The 22,958-nt window shown below is 46.2% G+C and overlaps 1 protein-coding gene across 1 annotated transcript in view; it reads left to right on the top strand.

The window, feature by feature from the left end:
• Positions 1-22,958, top strand: part of LOC126188261 (b(0,+)-type amino acid transporter 1-like) — a 482,554-nt gene that overhangs the window by 206,901 nt on the left and 252,695 nt on the right. Inside the window, exon 2 of the mRNA XM_049929825.1 lies at positions 10,041-10,127. Coding sequence (XP_049785782.1) covers positions 10,097-10,127 — 31 coding nt within the window. The 5' untranslated portion in view covers positions 10,041-10,096. The remainder of the gene's footprint in view (positions 1-10,040; positions 10,128-22,958) is intronic.

Raw genomic sequence — 22,958 nt, 5'->3', positions numbered from 1 at the left:
AAGCTTCTATTCTCTTCTTGTCTAAGCTACTTATCGTCCACGTTTCACTTCACTATGGCCTTAAGGGATCCATTAGTTTATGTACGAAGAAATGGCCAAAGAAATAAATGCGAAATAGGGTTTCCCTACAGACGACTGGAACATCCAATATTAAGAGGAGCGTTATTCTATTATACTCCTAGAAGTTGCTGTTACCAAAAGCAATTCTGTAATCGTAGTTGTTGGTGCCCATGGTAAACAACCTGACAATGATATGTTGAGACAAAGTATGTTGTATAGAAATATTACGAATGCGGAACTTATACCAGTCTCTTAAGAGATTACTCAGGGCAAGGTGGTGAGAGGCTCGCACACTGTAGAACAGCAATTCAAATACCCGTCTCGCCACTCAGATGCACATTTTACTTGATTTCTCTAATTTAGTTAAACCGAATGCAGCAGCTGTTCCTTCGAATGACCGTGACCGATTTCCTATATCTCTGACTTCGCCATCAACTTGACCTTAAATCATAAAGTTTCTTTCTTTCTAGTAAATTTCAAAGAACAGATGTTAAGATGTCATGTCATGTAAGGAGGTGCTTACCGTTTTTTAGAGAAACTGAAGAGTCCTTTCGTTCTGAGGTGTTTGTAATCTACAATGAGAAAAGTCTACACAGTCACACACACTCCCGACCAGGATGATTTATTAAATGTTGATTTGGGACGACGAATAAAGTGCAAAATAGAAACGTGCATCAACATGGTGGGGTGCATTGCCAAAGTTGAACAGTTTTACAACGTTGGTATGCAAACATTTGGTATAACATTGAACGCAAATGCCATATCTTTATCGGAAACAATCAGAAATTGGTTTGTTTGAAATACATCGAAATATCCAAAAATTATTCGACAACTATTTGACAATAGTTTTAAAACCGAAAACATACTGCATGATCGTATCAGTTCACTGTAAATAAAATAATGATTTTGTAATGCATATTATTATATTATGTACGTGACTAAAATCTGAAACAGTCCTTAGCCACTTCGTTTCCATAGCGTGGAAACTGCGTCCCAGTTATGGTATTCTACAAATCTCTTACAGTAAACACATGTATTTAACTTAATACTGTTTAGCAGTTGTTTCATATCAATGATTACAGCATTGTGGTGAAGTGATATACAATATTTCACAAGTGACAGCTGCACTAAGCTACCTGTGGATGCTGTTTCACAGCAGTTTCATGTGGGGACAACACTTCCTGATGCACGTGCGTGTATTCGCGTACACAACATGTGCGTGTTGAATGAGATGACCTACAGTCAACAGCATACTTGGTGCTCCATGTAGTGCTGATTACGTTAATATGAGGGTCACTCCAAAAGAAATGCACACTATTTTTGTAAAAATACAATTTTCATTCTGCATGTGTGACAGTTTTACAGTGTGTAGATACATCCTTCCCGCTTGTTTTCAAACTTAGTTCAACGTGTTCCAGTGAGTGGCGCCGTCACAGCATGTCTTCAAGATGGCTGCTACACTTTACGTTCGTCAGAAGCAACGTGCTGTCATAGAATTCCTGTGCTGTAAAAACGAGACAGTGGGGAACACCCACAAGAGGTTGATTAATGTGTAGGACATGCTGCTGTCGATCGCAGTACAGTTAGTCTGTAGGCAAGCAGGTTACGTGATGAAAGTGGGCACGGCAATACTGAGGATTGTCCTCGCAGCGGCAGACCTCGTATGCACACACTCCAGACAATGTGCAGAGAGTTAACGAACTGGTGATTGCTGACAGACGCATCACAGTGAACGAATTGTCACGCTACGTTGGGATAGGGGAAGAAAGTGTTTGCAGAATACTGAAAGTGTTGGCGTTAAAAAAGGTTTGTGCCAGGTAGGTTCCCAGGATGTTGACAGTGGCTCGCAAAGAAACGAGCAAAACGGTATGCAGCGAACTTTTGGAACAGTACGAGAATGGTGGAGATGAGTTTCTTGGAAGAATTGTGACAGGTGATGAAACATGGCTCAATCATTTTTCACCAGAGACGAAGAGGCAATCAATGGAGTGGCGTCATGCAATATCACCCAAGAAAAAAAATTAAAAATCACACCTTCTGCTGGAAAAGTTATGACTACGGTGTTTTTCGATTCCGAAGAACTCTTGCTTGTGGACATCAGGCCAAGTGCAATCACCATAAATTCTGATGCATATGTGACGACACTGAAGAAACTTCGTGCTCGACTGAGTGGTGTTCGACCACATCGGCAAAAGCAGGATGTTTCGCTGTTGCACGACAGTGCACGGCCACATGTCAGTCAAAAAAACCATGGAAGCGATCACAAAATTCGGATGGACAACACTGAAACACCCGCATTACAGTCCTGACCTGGCTCCATGTGACTATCATCTCTTTGGGAAACTGAAAGACTCTCTTCGTGGAGCAAGGTTTGAAGATGATGACTCCCTTGTGCACGCTGCCAAACAGTGGCTCCAACAGGTTGGTCCAGAATTTTACCGTGCGGGTATACAGGCGCTAGTTCCAAGATGGCGTAAGGCAGTTGAGAGGGATGGAAATTATGTGGTAAAATGAAAGTATGGTTCCTGAAGGATGTATCTACACACTGTAAAACTTTCAAACATGTAGAATAAAAGATGGATTTAAAAAATATAGTGTGCATTTCTTTTGGAGTGACCCTCGTATTTCGTGATCTGTTAAAGGTATTGGAAAGACGTTTTCGGCAAATGATAGCACACAAAAGTGAAAGCATTCTGCTGTGTACTTATTACTTCTTCTAATCTCGATACTGAGAACTTCTTTTTTAAAGAAAGACCGAATTACTTTTCATGCCATTCAAGTGCACTTGCGGAAATGGATGTAGTGGCAAGAGGTTGTTTAATGTTTGCAATGAAACATTTGATAAAAACAGGTGACAGGAGTGTGATTACTACAGAAGGCCTCACACGTTCGCTCTGGCGTCAACCGGAAATATTAAAATATTAAGCGTTCTGGGTGTCGCAGGGGCTGCGCCGTCCAGCCGCCAGGGAGCACATCAAATTACACCGCACTGCATTGCGAAACAAGGGCTGCCATATCCCGGCCTGTGCAGTGTTATGATTACTCACTAACACAAATTTTCTGAAATGTTCATTCCTGGACAAGTTAAAAAATTTTCGAACGACGGTGTTCCTCATGCCAACATTAACTTATAGTTCGACTTCGTCCATTTTTAAGTCAACGTACTACATTCCGGATCTGAATTATCATACTAGGAGGGCCACAAACACCCATCTAGAGCTGCCCTGAAACCTCTTCATCGGATTCTAAAGACACCACAGAAATGAATGGAATTACACGTGGGTATACATGCAGGACTGGGGTGTCAAATATTGAGGTACATTCCTCATAGTTAGTGGGCGTGGTGCTGAAGTACACTGTATCAGAAGTTCCTCAGAGACAGTCTGTCATCAGGTCCAAATGAGGATGGTAACAAAAGAGCTTATAGAAATACCACAAGGCCTGGGTGATGTTACACAGCAGAATCCGGTACTGCTAACAGTCGTTGTAATATTACAGTATGCCAGTGGCTGTGTACACGTAATTCAACTTGGAGGGAGTCTGCGCAATTTGTCTCATTATTATGTGTTTTCGTGAAGTAGGCAGTTTTACAGATTTCTGGACTTCTCAAGGCATCGATTGACTTTCTCTTACAAATCATGATTTCTTTAAGCATATATTTTACACACAAGAATAATGGCGCATATTTGAATTCTAACACAACAGTTTTTAGCATCGATAGGGACTGCAACTGCTGTGTTCGGATGCAGGCTGAGTTGGCATCCCTTCGCTCCCAGCTGCAGGCAGTGTTGGCTTCGGTCACACTGCTTGAGGCTGTTGCCAATGGGCATCACTGTGGGGGTCCGGATGGGGGTTTGTCGGGGACGGCCCATGCATCCCCCGATCGGACTATGGCAGTGGCTGCCCGGTATACTGCCCACATTGAGGCTGATCCCTCACCTGTGGTAGAGTGGGAGGTCGTCTCGAGGTGTGGCAGGGACCGAAAGACATTCCAGAGGGCTGAACGGAAGGCCTCTCCAGTTTGTCTGACGAACCGGTTTCAGGCTCTGTCTCAGGCTGATACTGATCTTCGGCCGGACATGGCTGCTTGTCCTGTTCCAGAGGTTGCCCCTCAGTCTGCAAGATCCAGGCGGTCGCAGAGGGTGGGCTTACTGGTAGTTAGGAGCTCCAACGTCAGGTGCGTAATGGGGCCCCTTAGGGATATGGCAGCAAGAGAGGGGAAGAAAACCAATATGCACTCCGTGTGCATACCGGGGGGAGTCATTCCAGATGTGGAAAGGGTCCTTCCGGATGCCATGAAGGGTACAGGGTGCACCCATCTGCAGGTGGTCACTCATGTCAGCACAAATGATGTGTGTCGCTATGGATCGGAGGAAATCCTCTCTGGCTTCCGGCGGCTATCTGATTTGGTGAAGACTGCCAGTCTCGCTAGCGGGATGAAAGCAGAGCTCACCATCTGCAGCATCGTCGACAGGACTGACTGCGGACCTTTGGTACAGAGCCGAGTGGAGGGTCCGAATCAGAGGCTGAGACGGTTCTGCGAACGTATGGGCTGCAGATTCCTCGACTTGCTCCATAGGGTGGTGGGGTTTCGGGTTCCGATGGATAGGTCAGGAGTCCACTACACGCAGAAAACGGCTACACTGGTAGCAGGGGATGTGTGGCATGGACGGGGCGGTTTTTTAGGTTAGATGGCCTCGGGCAAGTACAGAAAGGGCAACAGCCTCAAAGGGTGCAGGACAAAGTCAGGACATGCGGGGACCAAGCAGCAATCGGTATTGTAATTGTAAACTGTCGAAGCTGCATTGGTAAAGTACCGGAACTTCAAGCGCTGATAGAAAGCACCGAAGCTGAAATCGTTATAGGTACAGAAAGCTGGCTGAAGCCAGAGATAAATTCTGCCGAAATTTTTGAAAGGTACAGACGGTGTTTAGAAAGGATAGATTGCATGCAACCGGTGGTGGCGTGTTTGTCGCTGTTAGTAGTAGTTTATCCTGTAGTGAAGTAGAAGTGGAGAGTTCCTGTGAATTATTACCGAGCTAGGTTAATAATTGGCTCCTTTTACCGACCTCCCGAATCAGCAGGATTAGTGGCAGAACAGCTGAAAGAAAATTTGGAATACATCTCACACAAATTTTCTCAGCATGTTTTAGTCTTAGGTGGAGATTTCAATTTACCAGATATAGACTGGGACACTCAGATGTTTAGGACGGGTGGTAGGGACAGAGCATAGAGTGACATTATACTGAGTGCACTATCCGAAAATTACCTCGAGCAATTAAACAGAGAACCGGCTCGTGGAGATAACATCTTGGACCTACTGATAACAAACAGACCCGAACTTTTCGACTCTGTAAGTGCAGAACAGGGAATCAGTGATCATAAGGCCGTTGCAGCATCCCTGAATATGGAAGTTAATAGGAATATAAAAAAAGGGAGGAAGGTTTATCTGTTTAGCAAGAGTAATAGAAGGCAGATTTCAGACTACCTAACAAATTAAAACGAAAATTTCTGTTCCGACACTGACAATGTTAAGTGTTTATGGAAAAAGTTCAAGGCAATCGTAAAATGCGTTTTAGACAGGTACGTGCCGAGTAAAACTGTTAGGGACGGGAAAAACCCACCGTGGTGCAACAACAAAGTTAGGAAACTACAGCGAAAGCAAAGAGAGCTTCACTGCAAATTTAAGTGCAGCCGAAACCTCTGAGACAAACAGAAGGTAAACGATGTCAAAGTTGGCGTAAGGAGGGCTATGCGTGAAGCGTTCAGTGAATTCGAAAGTAAAATTCTATGTACCGACTTGACAGAAAATCCTAGGAAGTTCTGGTCTTACGTTAAATCAGTAAGTGGCTCAAAACAGCATATCCAGACACTCCGGGATGATGATGGCATTGAAACAGAGGATGACACGCGTAAAGCTGAAATACTAAACACCTTTTCCAAAGCTGTTTCACACAGGAAGACCGCACTGCAGTTCCTTCTCTAAATCCTCGCACAAACGAAAAAATGGCTGACATCGAAATAAGTGTCCAAGGAATAGAAAAGCAACTGAAATCACTCAGCAGAGGAAAGTCCACTGGACCTGACGGGATACCAATTCGATTCTACACAGAGTACGCGAAAGAACTTTCCCCCCTTCTAACAGCCGTGTACCGCAAGTCTCTAGAGGAACGGAAGGTTCCAAATTATTGGAAAAGAGCACAGGTAGTTCCAGTTATCAAGAAGGGTCGTCGAGCAGATGCGCAAAACTATAGACCTATATCTCTGACGTCGATCTGTTGTAGAATTTTAGAACATGTTTTTTGCTCGAGTATCATGTCGTTTTTGGAAACCCAGAATCTACTATGTAGGAATCAACATGGATTCCGGAAACAGCGATCCATGAGACCCAGAAAATATTAGATACAGGTTCCCAGGTAGATGCAATTTTCCTTGACTTCCGGGAGGAGTTCGATACAGTTCCGCACTGTCGACTGATAAACAAGGTAAGAGCCTACGGAATATCAGACCAGCTGTGTTTTTAGCAAACAGAACACAGCATGTTGTTATCAATGGAGAGACGTCTACAGACGTTAAAGTAACCTCTGGCGTGCCACAGGGGAGTGTTGTGGGACCATTGCTTTTCACAATATATATAAATGACCTAGTAGATAGCGTCGGAAGTTCCATGCGGATTTTCGCGGATGATGCTGTAGTATACAGAGAAGTTGCAGCATTAGAAAATTGTAGCGAAATGCAGGAAGATCTGCAGCGGATAGGCACTTGGTGCAGGGAATGGCAACTGACCCTTAACATAGACAAATGTAATGTATTGCGAATACATAGAAAGAAGGATCCTTTATTGTATGATTATATGATAGCGGAACAAATACTGGTAGCACTCACTTTTGTAAAATATCTGGGAGTATGCGTACGGAACGATTTGAAGTGGAATGATCATATAAAATTAATTGTTGGTAAGGCAGGTACCAGGTACCAGGTTGAGATTCATTGGGAGAGTGCTTAGAAAATGTAGTCATCAACAAAGGAGGTGGCTTACAAAACACTCGTTCGACCTATACGTGAGTATTGCTCATCAGTGTGGGATCCGTACCAGATCGGGTTGACGGAGGAGATAGAGAAGATCCAAAGAAGAGCGGCGCGTTTCGTGACAGGGTTATTTGGTAACTGTGATAGCGTTACGGAGATGTTTAGCAAACTCAAGTGGCAGACTCTGCAAGAGAGGCGCTCTGCATCGCGGTGTAGCTTGCTGTTCAGGTTTCGAGAGGGTGCGTTTCTGGATGAGGTATCGAATATATTGCTTCCCCCTACTTATACCTCCCGAGGAGATCACGAATGTAAAATTAGAGAGATTCCAGCGCGCACGGAGGCTTTCAGGCAGTCGTTCTTCCCGCGAACCATACGCGACTGGAACAGTAAAGTGCCCTCCGCCACACACCGTTGGGTGGCTTGCGGAGTATAAATGTAGATGTAGAACACTTGTTTCTACCGGAGAGATAAACGTCACGGGTATTCATTTGTACAGTGGCTGCTGAATACCATCTGATAAGGCATTGTGAGAGAATTACACCTGCTTATCAGTTAATTCTCTCTAGTGAAAATAGGTTCTTCGACGCCACATGTGGCAATATAGATACTAGCTAAGTACTTCAATATGTATATTTTGCGATGTATTCCGTAATACGATGATAGATAACTTCTCTTATCTGTAGCGAGCTTTCTCGACAGCTGTCTCCTAACACGAATCGGTGAATGGTTCTTGCCTTCCCGACAAAGTATTCCAAGAATAAACGCGTAAGGTAATTGGCATTCTGCCCAATACCTGTAGCTTTTTAAGTGCATTGTGTAATCCAGCGAAAACATTGTAACCTACCCGCACGTACGCAACACCAAGGAATGGCAAAGTCCATATTTCCGAAGTACTCTAGAAGTTTTCTCGGCCGTTGTCACGTAGTGACGGGACGGTTGCCGTACGGTCACAGACATAGCGCTGGCCTCTTTAGGCATACTTTGTAACACAATTATTGTTTTTAGTGATCTGAATGACTGTTATTGCACGGCTGTTTCCTCTATGGCGTTAATCACAAAATTATTTCATTATTGAGGTGACGTACATTTTAGCTGAACTTATGGCATAATTCAACCGTAACGACTATGCATGATTTTAGAATCTAATGTCTACGCTCGTTTTTAGGACATACTGAGGGTTTATGGTAATTTTTTGGACTTGGTTTAATGAATTTGTAATTGAGCAGGTAATATAATAAAATTGTGGTGGATTTCGATCTTCGCTGAGTGCAATTTCTTCAGCTGTAAGAGCGAAGGTCCGAGCATACGTAGCGAATGGTTCCCAGATACGTGACTCGAAGACTTTCTAAGTAATAGAACCCAGTACGTTTCCCTGCACGGCTACGTTCATCAGAGACAAAGGTATCGTCAGCAATACCCCAGGGAAATGTGATGGACCGTTATTATTTTGTGTATACATAAATGGTCTAACTGATACGATTGGTAGCGATCTGCGACTGTTTGCTGCCGATGCTGTAGTGTACGAGAAGGCTCCGTCTTTGTAGGAGGACACGGGGTGACTTAGACTGAATTTATATTTGGGGTGATAAATAGTAGTTTGCTCTAAATGTAGAAAAATGTAACTTAATGCGAACAGTAGGAAAACCTGCATTTCCCGCATATGCAGAGCGGTCGCCTTAATCACTTCGGCTATCCGTGGACTACGATAAAAGGATGTAGACAGTGTGACATGCAGCAGTTTGGCCTGTCTGGGGAGCGTTCACGGATATCCGAAGAGGTGAAGGCGACCGCTTGCGATAAGCGGGAAATCCGTGTTCGAGTCGCGGTCCGGCACGAATTTTCATGTGGCAGTTTTGGATAGTGAACCTATATACAGCTGACTTCAAGGAATTCGTAGACAGAATTAATTTTTAAGTACTGCTAAGAGTGTTTAGGACCCTATCCAGGTCAGATTAAAGGAAGATGTCGTAGTAGTTCAGAGGCGTGCTGCTAGATTTGTTACCGGAAGGTTTGATGGTTCAAATGGCTCTGAGCACTATGGGACTTAACATCGGTGGTCATCAGTCCCCTAGAACTTAGAACTACTTAAACCTAACTAACCTAAGGACATCACACACATCCATGCCCGAGGCAGGATTCGAACCTGCGACCGTAGCAGTCCCGCGGTTCCGGACTGAGCGCCTAGAACCGCTAGACCACCGCGGCCGGCGAAGGTTTGATCAACACGAGAGTATTACGGAGATGCTTCGTGAACTCAAGTGAGAATACCTGGAGCGAAGACAGTGTTCTTTTCGTGAAAAGAAATCATCAAATTTATGGCTGCCTGCTGTACAATTCTATTGCCGCCGATGTACTTTTCGCGTAAGGACCACGAAGACAAGATAAAACAAATTAGGGCATACATAGTAATTTTTCATTCGCTCTGTTTGCAAGGGGAGCAGGAAAGAAACAGTGGAACCAGGTACACACCGCTGCGCACAACATGGGGACTTGGGGAGTTTGCATGTAAATATAGGTGAAGGGACATGAATGGAATTCAGAAGTAACTGCCTTAAGATTCCTGTGAGGTCATCCTGATTTTGATATTCATGGTTTTCCTATACCCCATAAGCTAGGCAAAGAACACTGTCGACTTCCAACCATAAGCTTAATCTGCCAGAGCTTTTAAATACTAAACATGTTTGGTCGAAAAGGTTTCCCCGAAATTTTTACCTGTTCTGGAGGCGTTTGAGGTGAAGAATGTAATTGACGCTCTCTGTACAGTCGAAGGAGAAGTGAATCCAAAGATTCCACAGTGTTCAGTAGTCATAGTTGTTAAGCTTTGTGTTTTTTTTCTGAGGAAATACAGCTTGTGGACACGTGAAGAGTGGGTTGGCGGTAGGGTCAGCGATGACAGCAGTATCGCATCCTCGGCGGCAAGACTGCAGGCGGCTGCGTATCTTGTGTTGCAGGTGCCGCTTCCAGGAGCAGAAACAGCGGCTGCGAGGGCCCCACGCTCGCCGTCGACATGGGAGTGCCGGAGAAGAGGAAGCTGTCCGGTGAGTCCCGGCGGTACGCCAGCTCCACAGCTCCGCGGTCCACAGTTGAGAATGGGCGGCAGGAGGGAGTCTTGTTCCTCTACGCTCCTTGTGACAATGAAGTGCACGACTGGGCTGGTTCCCTTTTAATTCCCGCACCCCTCTCTGGAAAAGACCCATAATAATTATACCATACAAAAAAGTCAGTCATCAAACAGAAGACATAGCGCTAACATCGTGTCACAGAATCTCTGGCTGTGGTAATGACCTCAGGACGGTTAGAAAGTCTGTCCACAAGTGTGCGTCATATCAAGCTGAAGCCACTTATTGATTCCTAGACCCGGTAGAGCTTTCTTTCAAAATTCATGTAAATACACTTCGAAGGCCACACAATAGCTTTATAAGTATGAAAATCTTGATTTACTCTCTCAAAATTCATTTCCTAGAATAATACTAAAGTGAATACATCTTTACGATTAGAAGCAAACGAAAGTTTTTTCTCCCATTTCAAAGTTAATGCAAATACTCTACTGGAAAATGGAAAAATACCACCTTAGGGCAGGTTACTTACTTGTAAGGCGTGCCATGCTTGCAGGGGCCACTACGACAGGGCAATTAATACGACGGTCAAACGCGCAGCGCTGCGGACAAACCAGAAACTGCGTTATCAGCCGTGTAATGTTGCAAGCTTTGCAGCAGCAGTTCACCTCCAGAGCCAGTAGCAGCCTGTTTGCCATTCCATACGGAGCTCCGTCTGTCTGCTAGAAGATGAGCATGCCGCGACAGCGTGGAAGTGAACTGATTGTGCACCTGATGGAGATTGAGTGGGAGCGTACAACGAGTCTGGAAAGCTGGGGCGTCATGCCGCAGAACTGCACTACACGTGGCGCGAGAGCTCTCAGCAATGTATTGATGTTGTCAGTGGTCAGCAGGAGGTGCACATGGCCGTCAGCCTGGGTGTGGACAGCGGCGACGCGCAGATTCACGCCGGGACCGCCTCATCTTGCGAAGCGTCATATCGGACTGCACCGCGACTTCACAATAAATTGGGGACACTGCTGCTCCAGAGGTATCATTGAAGGCCATTCACAACAGTCTGGCATGCCGTTAGAGCGTCTCCGCTCACACCCCAACATCGTGCAGCCCGCCTCCAGTGGTGTCGCGGTAGGCACTTCTGGAGACACGAATGGAGACTTCAGTAATGAGTCGCTTCTGTCTGTGTGCCGTATGCGTGTGGGGGCGTGGTGCATTGTACAAGACAGAGGCACGCAGAGCCATCACTCAGCGTCATGGTGTGCGGAGCCATATCGCACTACGGCCGGTCTCCTTTGGCGATCGTACTGAACAGTGCACGGTACATCCAAAACATCATTCTACCTGTCGTATTACCGTTACAGCACCAACAAGGCGATCTGCTTTTCCAAGATGGCGGTGCACTTACTCATGTACACTCCTGGAAATGGAAAAAAGTACACATTGACACCGGTGTGTCAGACCCACCATACTTGCTCCGGACACTGCGAGAGGGCTGTACAAGCAATGATCACACGCACGGCACAGCGGACACACCAGGAACCGCGGTGTTGGCCGTCGAATGGCGCTAGCTGCGCAGCATTTGTGCACCGCCGCCGTCAGTGTCAGCCTGTTTGCCGTGGCATACGGAGCTCCATCGCAGTCTTTAACACTGGTAGCATGCCGCGACAGCGTGGACGTGAACCGTATGTGCAGTTGACGGACTTTGAGCGAGGGCGTATAGTGGGCATGCGGGAGGCCGGGTGGACGTACCGCCGAATTGCTCAACACGTGGGGCGTGAGGTCTCCACAGTACATCGATGTTGTCGCCAGTGGTCGGCGGAAGGTGCACGTGCCCGTCGACCTGGGACCGGACCGCAGCGACGCATGGATGCACGCCAAGACCGTAGGATCCTACGCAGTGCCGTAGGGGACCGCACCGCCACTTCCCAGCAAATTAGGGACACTGTTGCTCCTGGGGTATCGGCGAGGACCATTCGCAACCGTCTCCATGAAGCTGGGCTACGGTCCCGCACACCGTTAGACCGTCTTCCGCTCACGCCCCAACATCGTGCAGCCCGCCTCCAGTGGTGTCGCGACAGGCGTGAATGGAGGGACGAATGGAGGCGTGTCGTCTTCAGCGATGAGAGTCGCTTCTGCCTTGGTGCCAATGATGGTCGCATGCGTGTTTGGCGCCGTGCAGGTGAGCGCCACAATCAGGACTGCATACGACCGAGGCACACAGGGCCAACACCCGGCATCATGGTGTGGGGAGCGATCTCCTACACTGGCCGTACACCACTGGTGATCGTCGAGGGGACACTGAATAGTGCACGGTACATCCAAACCGTCATCGAACCCATCGTTCTACCATTCCTAGACCGGCAAGGGAACTTGCTGTTCCAACAGGACAATGCACGTCCGCATGTATCCCGTGCTACCCAACGTGCTCTAGAAGGTGTAAGTCAACTACCCTGGCCAGCAAGATCTCCGGATCTGTCCCCCATTGAGCATGTTTGGGACTGGATGAAGCGTCGTCTCACGCGGTCTGCACGTCCAGCACGAACGCTGGTCCAACTGAGGCACCAGGTGGAAATGGCATGGCAAGCCGTTCCACAGGACTACATCCAGCATCTCTACGATCGTCTCCATGGGAGAATAGCAGCCTGCATTGCTGCGAAAGGTGGATATACACTGTACTAGTGCCGACATTGTGCATGCTCTGTTGCCTGTGTCTATGTGCCTGTGGTTCTGTCAGTGTGATCATGTGATGTATCTGACCCCAGGAATGTGTCAATAAAGTTTCCCCTTCCTGGGACAATGAATTCACGGTGTTCTTATTTCAATTTCCAGGAGTGTATCCCATGTCACCCGACTTGCTCTCAAAGCTGTACGTCGACTATACTGGCTGGCACGATTCCCAGATCTCCTACCCCCCCCCCCCCCCCCCCCCGTCTCCGAACGTGTTTGGTACTGGATGAAACATAATTTTGCTCGGTTTGCAAGACCGGCAGGAAGTTTGCTCAAACTGAGGCAACTTGTGGAAATTGCATGGCAGCCCTTTCGCAAGACTACAATCGTCTCGATTGGAGGATTGCAGCCTGCATTGCTGCGAAAAGGCAAGTACACAGGCTACTAGCGCTGACATTTCGTGTGCCCTATCAGCTGTAGTCGGATGCTTATGGCTCTGTCGGTGTGCCAATAAGATATCATTCTGCTTGGTCGACGAATTAATGCTTTCCTTGTCAATAGAATGACTCTGCTGTTTAAGATTTAATACGTAAGAACAGCATACAGATTCTGGCAGAGTTAACTTTTCAGTCCAAATATTCTATTAGTATTTTCAGAATTATAAACTTTCAGGATGTGACCCCGTGTTCTAGGGGGAGCGTCTTTGCCTACTAATCAAAACATTCTGGGTCCCGGGTTCGATAATCGGCATTGGCGCCCGAAGACTTCTGGCATAAGAAGTCAGCCTCGTTCTTCCAACGGCCTTACCAAAGAGGGCAGAGGAGCGCACAGAGAGTCAGGGCATTCTATTCCCCTTGGGGTGGGAAATTGGCCCTAAAAGGCAGAAGAATCAAGTGATCGACAGCATGAGGATGCAGAAGGCAATGGAAATCACTACCTTAAAGAGACATAACGTGTATCCACAGAACATGTGGCCGGTAACTGAAGAAGTGTCGTGGCAAATGATTCTGAAATATCTCCGGGAGCGAGAAGGGGTGACAATGAGAAAAAGACTGAATAACCGATGAAAGAGTAACGTTGCACGAATCGGGGCGTGAAATGTCGGCAGTTTGAATGTGGTAAGGAAGCTAGAAAATCTGAAAAGGGATATGCTAAGCTCAGTTTAGGTACAGTTGAGGTCAGTGAAGTGAAACGGACAGAAGACAAATTCTGGTCAGGTTAATATCAACAGCAGCAGAAAATAGTGTGACAGGAGTAGGATTCGTTTTGAGTAGGATGGTAGGGCAGAGAGTGAGTTGCTGTGTACAGTTCAGTGACAAGGCTGTTCTCATCAGAATCGACAGCAAACCAACAATAATAGTTCAGGTAACCATGCCGACGTCGCAAGCGGAAGACGAAGAGATAGAGTAAGTGTATGAGGATACTGAACGGGTAATTCAGTACATGAAGGGAGATTAAAATCTAATAGTCATGGCTGACTGGGACGCGGTTATACGGGAAGGAGAAGAAAGAGTTACGGGAGAACATGGGCTTGGTAGTAGGAATGAGAGAGACTGTCGTCTGCAATAAATTTCAGCTATTAATAGCGAATACTCTGTTAAAGAGACCCAAGTATTCTTGGAAAAGACCGGGAGATACGGGAAGATTTCAGTAAGATTACATCATGGTCAGGCAGAGATTTCGAAATCGTATATTGGATTGTAGACTGTACTCAGGAGTAGATATAGACTCAGATCACAGTTTAGTAATGATGAAGAGTAGGCTGAATGCGAACAAACCGAAAAAAAATTGTCGGAGTAACTGAGTTATCATAAAGAAAAGTCGAAATAACCTTAAGTGAAATTAAAAGCAATGGTGATAATACTAAGGTGCAATGGGAATTCCACTGTTAAATGCAGTGGAGAGATCGGATGGGTGGAAAGACTACATTGAAGGCCTGAGTAAGGGGGATGACTTGTCTGATGACGTGATAGAAGAAGAAACAGGAGTCGACAGGGAAGGGATAGGAGATACAGTATTAGAATCGGATTTAAAAGAGCTCTGGACCACTTAGTCAAATAAGGCAGAAGGGACAGATAACATTCCATCGGAATTTCTGAAATCATTAGGGGAAGTGGCAACAAACGACTGTTTACATTGGTGTGAAGAATAACACTAGCGACGTACCATCAAACTCCAAGAAAAACCTCGTCCACACTGTTGCGAAGATAGCAAGAACCTAAATGTGCGAGAACTATCGCACGAAGAGCTTGCTAATGCATCCAAGTTGCTGACAAGCATGATATACCGAAGAACTGCAAAGGACGATGATCAGTTTGGCTTCATGAAAGGTAAAGGCACCAGAGACGCAGTTCTGACGTTGCGTTTGACAGTGAAAGCAAGACTACAGAAAATCAAGACGCCTTTGTAGGATTTGTCGACCTGTAAAAAAAAGTTCGACAATGTCAGATGGTGCAAGATGTTCGAAATTCTGAGAAAAATGGGGGTAATCTATAGGGAGAGATGAGTGATACACAACATGTACAAGAACCGAGAGGGGACAATAAGACTGCAAGACCAAGAGGGAGGTGTTCGGATTAAAAAGGATGTAACACAGGGTGCAGTCTTCCGCCCTTACTGTTCAATCTATACATCGAGGAAGCATTGGCGGAAGTAAAAGAAAGGTTCAAGAGTGGAATTAAAATTCAAGGTGAAAGGATAACAACGATACGATTCGCTGATGACATTGCTATCCTCAGTGAAAGCGAAGAAGAATTGCGTGATATGCCGAATGGAATGAGTACTGAATATGGATTGAGAGTGAGACGTAGAAAGACGAAAGTAATGCGAAATAGCAGAAATGAGAACAAAGAGAAAATTATCAGAATGGGGGCTCAGGAAGTTGACGAAGTTAAGGGGCTCTGCTACCTAGGCTGTAAAATAACCCTTGATGGAAGGAGCAAGGACGACATAAAAAGCAGACTAGCACTGCCAAAGTAGCATTCCTGGCCGAGAGGAAGTCCACCAGTATCACCTTGATTTGAGGAAGAAATTTCTGAGAATGTACTTTTGGAGCACAGCACACCGTTGAATGTTAGTGAAACATGCACTGGAGAACTGGAACAGAAGAAAATGGAAGCATATGAGATCTGGTGCTGCAGACGAGTGTTGAAATTTAGATGGACTTATCGGATAAGGAATGAGGTGGTTCTTCGCAGAAGCGACGAGGAAATAAATGTATGGAAAACTCTTACACCAAGGATAGGATGATGGAACATGTGTTCAGACATCGGGGAATAACTTCCATGGTACTAGAGGGAGCTGTATAGGGCAAAAACTGTAGAAGAAGACAGAGATTAGAATACGCCAAGCAAATAGGTTTGCAAGTGTTAGTCTGAGATAAAAAATTTGGCACAAAGAGAATTCGTGGAGGGCCACATCAAACCAGTCAGAAGACAGATGAGAGGGAAAAAAGTCAGAACGGTAAGTTCTGTCTTGTGCCTTCACACGTGTGTACTGCACTGCCACAGACTGTGAGGATGTTGGAGGGGGAGCAGCGGGAGGAGCACGTAGTAATTGATACAATTTATCAATGGCCAAAGTTCAGTGTGTCACTGTGCCTTCGGATATCGACTGCCTGTGATATTAACTTAGGTCACGGTTCAGGCTCGCTGTAACTGTTTCATGAGTAACAGGTTGGATACTGTGTTAAAGTGGGAGATACATTGTAGCTGTTTCTCCCTTAATTCTAGTGATTTCATTGTAACTAATCAAATGAAAGTAATTATCTCAATAAATAGTACAGTGCTAACAACAAAGCTTTAAGTAGTTTCTTCTCATCTTAATTTGCAAAGGACATTAATGAAAGGGCCATTGTAATTAGTTACCAGCAACAGGAATACTTTAAATTTGGTTCATGGTGATAGGACGCCAGACTGGTCATGGTGAGACACACGGCTAGCCATCTCCTGCAACTGCGGCCCAGATCAGGGATTCAAATTGCAGTCTGTGTCCGTTTGCTTCTTACTGAACTGGACACTCCCTCTATCACCTTTCCTGCAGGTCCACTCACTCACACCTCCATAGTTCACGCCTCGGCCACAGTTTCGTCTGGACCTATCGCAAGGCCCAAAAGGCTCAGCCCCACCTGAGGCCCTCCGCCGGCAATTTTTCTTCATTCTCAGAGAGTTCCAGAACTCAGAAATAGTCTACACCGATGGCCCAATGGCCGGTGGTCGCGTTGGCTTCGCTTTCGCTCACGTTGGACATACCGAACAGTGCTCCTTGCCGGATGGCTGAAATGTTTTCACTGCAGAGTTGGTAGCCATCTCTTGCGCTCTTGAACACACCCGTTCCTGCAGATGTGAGTCCTTCGTCACCTGTAGTGACTCGTTAAGCAGCCTACAGGCTCTCGGCCAGTGTACCCCTCTCCATACTTTGGTGATGACTGTCCAGGAGTCTCTTTATGCCCTCGAAAACAGTGGACGTTCAGTTCCTTCATTTGGACCCCAGGACGTGTTGGGACCCCAGGCAGTGAACTTGATGACAGGTTGGCCAAACAGGTTACTAGTAAATCAACTCTGGAGATCGACCCGCCGGAGACTGCTCTCCAATCGGTTTTACTCCGTAACGTTTTTGGGATTTGGGATACTGAATGGTGCACCCTCACTATACCAAATGAACTACGTGTTGTCAAGGAGACAACATACGTGTGCCGATCATCCACGCGAGCCACTCACAGGGGCTCCGTTGTCCTTTGCTGGCTACACATCGGTCATACTTCGCTGACTCGTGGTCACCTCCTCCATCGCGAGAAATCAGGTCAGTGTCACTGTGGTTCCCACTTGACTGTCGTCCACATCTTCTTGGACTGCCCAATTTCAGACGCTGTGCGACGGACTTGTAATCTTCCCGCCACAATGGCAACAATGTTGGGAGACAATGCTGATATACAGAATGAGATCGCAGAAGAGCTTCTGTAAAGTTTGGAAGGTAGGAGACGAGGTACTGGCAGAAGTAAAGCTGTGAGTACCGGGCGTGAGTCTTGCTTCGGTAGCTCAGATGGTAGAACACTTGCCCGCGAAAGCCAAAGATCCCGAGTTCGAGTCTCGGTCGGGCACACAGTTTTAATCTGCCAGGAAGGTTCAATGCTGATATAGTTTTACATTTTATTCGTGAGAGGAGTTTTATCACACAATCTAACTATGGGTGTCTGGCATCGTCCTCCCATTTTACCTCTTCCTCAATCTTTCTTTGCTGCTTGTTCGCCTTGGTGTTCCTCTCGCCTTGTCTTTTTGGCTTGAGACTTTGGTGTTTTTCAGAGTGGCTGGCTCATCCTTTTTTTTTCTCCTTGCGATCAGACAGCCCTGGCCATCTGCTACATTCTTTTAATACCTTCTACCGCTTTTTTCCTTTTAGTGCGCGTTCTCGCCTTTTGTCTTACCTCTTTCGTTTCCTCTTTGTGTGTTTCCCAGTTACTTTTCCGCCTTTTTTTACTTCCCAGACTCTTTTTGTGGAATTTTTTTACTCGGCGACCTGTTTGAATCAGGAAAAAGCGACTGGTGACTCCGTAGTTTGGCCCCTCTCCCTCCAAACCAACCATATCGCGGCGAGACACAAAGATTTGTCGGGATTTTGATTTCCGTGAATACATAGCTGCAATTGGTTCAACACAAGCTGGAAACAAGGCCTATCAAGATTGTTTTAGAGCGTATTCGTGCGCGCCTATAGCTCAGAGCGCAGCTGGCCGCCCCCCCCCCCCCCCCCTTTGCCCTCTTCCTGCAGATGCAGTGTGTGTTATTTGTAAAACACAACTTGCCGGAATCGATCCAAAAATACCGAGATGGGTGAATAAGCTACAACCCAATGCAACAAGACGGAGGTTTAAATTGAAACAAGTCTTAGGATCTGGCGCTCCGTTTATTAAGAGATCGTTGGCCATCACGGTCGCCAGATCGAAAAGAGTGAGAGAACGAACGTGCGTTTCACGGTATATAAAAAGTCCATTAAAAGGCGTAGTCGGCGTCGGCGGTCAAGCTCTGCTCTAAGTAGTGGCGCAGGCCAACAATAATTTAATCTAGCTGGAGCCCAGGGAGCGAGTACACAACTCTAAGCACCCGAAGACGACGACTGGGTGTCTTGTCGAAATACTGTGCCCTAAACGGGAACAACACAAATTAACAGTCGCAGTTACATCATTAAGTATTTCATAAATACTTTCTATGCACTTGATCTTTTCCCTTCGGATAATTTCTTGCCAAAACACTGGCAACTTCAAACGACAGCCCTATTCATCATTGTTGTAATAATGTAAGCCCGTGCACAAAATGTTAGTTATACAGGGTGTTACAGAAAGGTACGGCCAAACTTTCAGGAAACATTCCTCACACACAAAGAAAGAAAAGATGTTATGTGTACATGTGTCCGGAAACGCTTAATTTCCATGTTAGAGCTCATTTTAGTTTCGTCAGTATGTACTGTATTTCCCCGATTCACTGCCAGTTGGCCCAATTGAAGGAAGGTAATGTTGACTTCGGTGCTTGTGTTGACATGCGACTCATTGTTTGGGCAGGCATTGTTGGTGATGTCTTGATTGGGCCCCATGTTCTTCCACCTACGCTCAATGGAGCACGTTATCATGATTTCATACGGGATACTCTACCTGTGCTGCTAGAACATGTGCCTTTACAAGTACGACACAACATGTGGTTCATGCACGATGGAGCTCCTGCACATTTCAGTCGAAGTGTTCGTACGCTTCTCAACAACAGATTCGGTGACCGATGGACTGGTAGAGGCGGACCAATTCCGTGGCCTCCACGCTCTCCTGACCTCAACCCTCTTGACTTTCATTCATAGGGGCATTTGAAAGCTCTTGTCTACGCAACCCCGGTACCAAATGTAGAGACTCTTCGTGCTCGTATTGTGGGCGGCTGTGATAGAATACGCCATTCTCCAGGGCTGCATTAGCGCATCAGGGATTCCATGCGACAGAGGGTGGATGCATGTATCGTCGCTAACGGAGGACATTTTGAACATTTCCTGTAACAAAGTGTTTGAAGTCACGCTGGTACGTTCTGTTGCTGTGTGTTTCCATTCCATGAATAACGTGATTTGAAGAGAAGTAATAAAATGAACTCTAACATGGAAAGTAAGCGTTTCCGGACACATGTCCACATAACATATTTTCTTTCTTATGTGTGAGGAACGTTTCCTGAAAGTTTGGCCGTACCTTTTTGTAACACCCTGTTGGGCGCTGATGACCACGTTGTTTAGCGCCCGAAAACCTCAAACCACACACACACACACACACACACTATAGGCTAGTCACCCCCCTTAGAAGAGCACACTGATCGCTTTGAAGTGTCGGAGATGATGTAGAACTGGTACCAGGTGATCATGTAACCCTCTAACGCTGACGTATAGCAGAGTGTGCGAGATATGTTGTACTTGGGGTGACCATATTTTCTTCGGACAAAAGTGGGACTTTCATACTTTTCTTGGCCAAAAATTGGGACAATTTTTATTTCTCGTTAAATATTGAAAAGTATTTTGCACTGTTTACAGCAGCTATTACCTGTTTCTGGGAATGCGGAGCTATAACATTGTTGATAATTGCTTCACACTTTGTTCTTCCACACGAAACATTTTCTGCAATCTTAGAATCAGGAAAAATTTTTTTTTGTTTAGTTGAACACTGCAGTCATTAGAACGATAGCTTTGGTGGTGTTTAATAACATGGAATGACAGGGTTCCTTCTGTTGCAGCTACGTTTTTCTGTTCCTGTGTATTTGAAGTTACAAAATATCTCGTCATTTTTTGCGAGGAACCTGCCCACCGAAGATTCTTTTGTGTTTCTTTGAATCCATATGATGCTTGAGAGCTGCAGCACCACCATGAGACACAGATACAGCACAGTTACATACGTTACATTTTGCTGAACAGTCATTGTCTGTAGCAGTGAAGCAAGGTAATTTCCTCTGAAGCTCTTCCGAAAACTTTGAGTTTCGTTTCGGCATCACCACAACGTGCTAGCACTTCACGAAACTGATACTGAGTGCTGACAACAATGGCAAGCAAAAGCAAAGAAAATAAGAGTGCGCAACAATTATAGTGCTTAAGCTGTACATTATCAGGGGGTACCAACGTACGGAATGTGTTTCAATTGATAGTTTATAAAATCGACACTCAGAAAATATTTTAACCACTTTGTAAATGAATAAAAATAATCCTTGAAAATCGGGACAAATTGCTTGTTTTTTTAAAAAAAAGTCGGGACTAATTTTTGAGCCTCAAAAAACGGGACAATCCCGATTAATTGGGACGTATGGCCACCCTAGTTGTACTACAACAGGACTGCTAAAAAGCACTGTGCTTATGCAGTATTGCGTAACCGACAGGGACAGGAGAAGTGCGCTACTCTTTTCAGTCTCATTGTGAAAAACTGGCAAAAGCCGTAATAACCACCTTTCGCAACACAGACCGATGCGAGAGGAACAGGAAGAGAGGCAATGAGGTTCTGGAAGGCAGCGACAGGGATGTGGAACCATGCTGATTCCAGTACCACTGTCAGCGGCGCCAGATTTCTCGGTTGAGGGTCCATGGCTCGAACAGGAAGCCGAGCGGTCAGACGGATCTTCGATTAGGTTTAAATCCGAGAAATGTGGCGGCCAGGGGAACACGGTCAACTAGTCCTGCTGCTCTTAGAGCCAAGCACGTACTCAGCCAGTTGTGTGACGCGTCACATTGTCCTGTTGGTACACGCCATCGTACCGAGGAAAACCAAACTGCATGTAGGGGTTGACATGGTCCCCGAGCACAGATGCATACTTGTCTTGACCCACTGTGCCTTCCAGAATGACAAGATTACCCAGGGAATGCCACGAAAACATTCCCCAGACCATAACTCTTCCTCCTCCGGTCTGGACCCTGTGGACGATTTTGCAGGATGTTTTTCTTTCAGGTGTTTCACGCCGATGGAGCATGAAATGTGATTGATCTAAAAAGGCTACCTGTCACCACGTAGTGGACGAACAGTTGTTGTAATGGTGTGCAAATTCCAGCCTTCGCCGCCGATGAACAGCCAACAGCTTGGGTACATCAACCACACTTTCTTCAGAGACCCGTACGGACCAACGTTCGCTGAAAAGTAATTGAGGTGACGCTGTTGATAGTATCTTGTTTCATCTGGGCGTTCAGTTGCACGTCTGTTTGCGTGTACACATCTCCGCAGCCGTCGTTCACACCTGCCACCTATGGTCCGTGACGCACCACAGTCGCCTCGGCGCCAGTTTCGGATAGCGCCATTTTGCCGTGCACGGTAATAATAGTGAGCGTATGGCATTGGTGGCCGGGAGACCCCTCGCGGCGCGGTTCGGCCGCCGCTCCACAAGTTCTTTAACGCCACTACAGCGACTAGCGGATGAAAAACACACAACACCCCGTCATCTCGAGGCAGAGAAAATCCCTGACCCCGCCGGGAATCGAACCCGGGACCCCGTGCGCGGGAAGCGAGAACGCTACCACAGGACCACGAGCCGCGGAAGCCGTGCACGGTATAATTTAAGTACAGCGCCATGCGAATAGTTTAGACTTAGCCTCATCGGAAACACTTCCCGCCCTTGGCCTTAAAGCTAAGTATCATGCCAGGTTGATCGCTCCGTTTCCGCATTACGACAACGACTCCACTGTTTCCCCGCATCCCCCTGATTCCCTTTACATATCGTCCACTGGTAATGTTGCCACCTGCCGTCCGTGAGTGTTTATTGCTCGTTCCTGTCGAACATGGCGATTGGTCACATTAACGTGACTGGCCCCTATTGTTACCGGTAGGCATGCTATTCCATGCATACCTAGTACGTTTCAAAACGGGGCACTTAAAAACCGTATTTTTTGGTGCTCGTACATGTGTTTCCGTTGGTGATAAAAAGGTAGGGTCAAGTGTTTTGGATAGTCTTTGGGGCTAGGGACCATTTGTACACTACTGGCCATTAAAATTGCTACACCAAGAACAAATGCAGATGATAAACGGATATTCATTGGACGAATATATTGCACTAGAACTGACATGTAATTACATTTTCACACAATTTGGGTACATAGATCCTGATAAGTCACTACCCAGAACAACCACCTGTGGCCGTAATAACGGCCTTGATACGACTGGGCATT

Source organism: Schistocerca cancellata, chromosome 5 (assembly GCF_023864275.1).
Source record: "Schistocerca cancellata isolate TAMUIC-IGC-003103 chromosome 5, iqSchCanc2.1, whole genome shotgun sequence".
Classification (NCBI taxonomy): domain Eukaryota; kingdom Metazoa; phylum Arthropoda; class Insecta; order Orthoptera; family Acrididae; genus Schistocerca; species Schistocerca cancellata.
The sequence above is the reverse complement of the archived record's forward strand: the minus strand, read 5'-3'. Positions and strand labels throughout refer to the sequence as shown.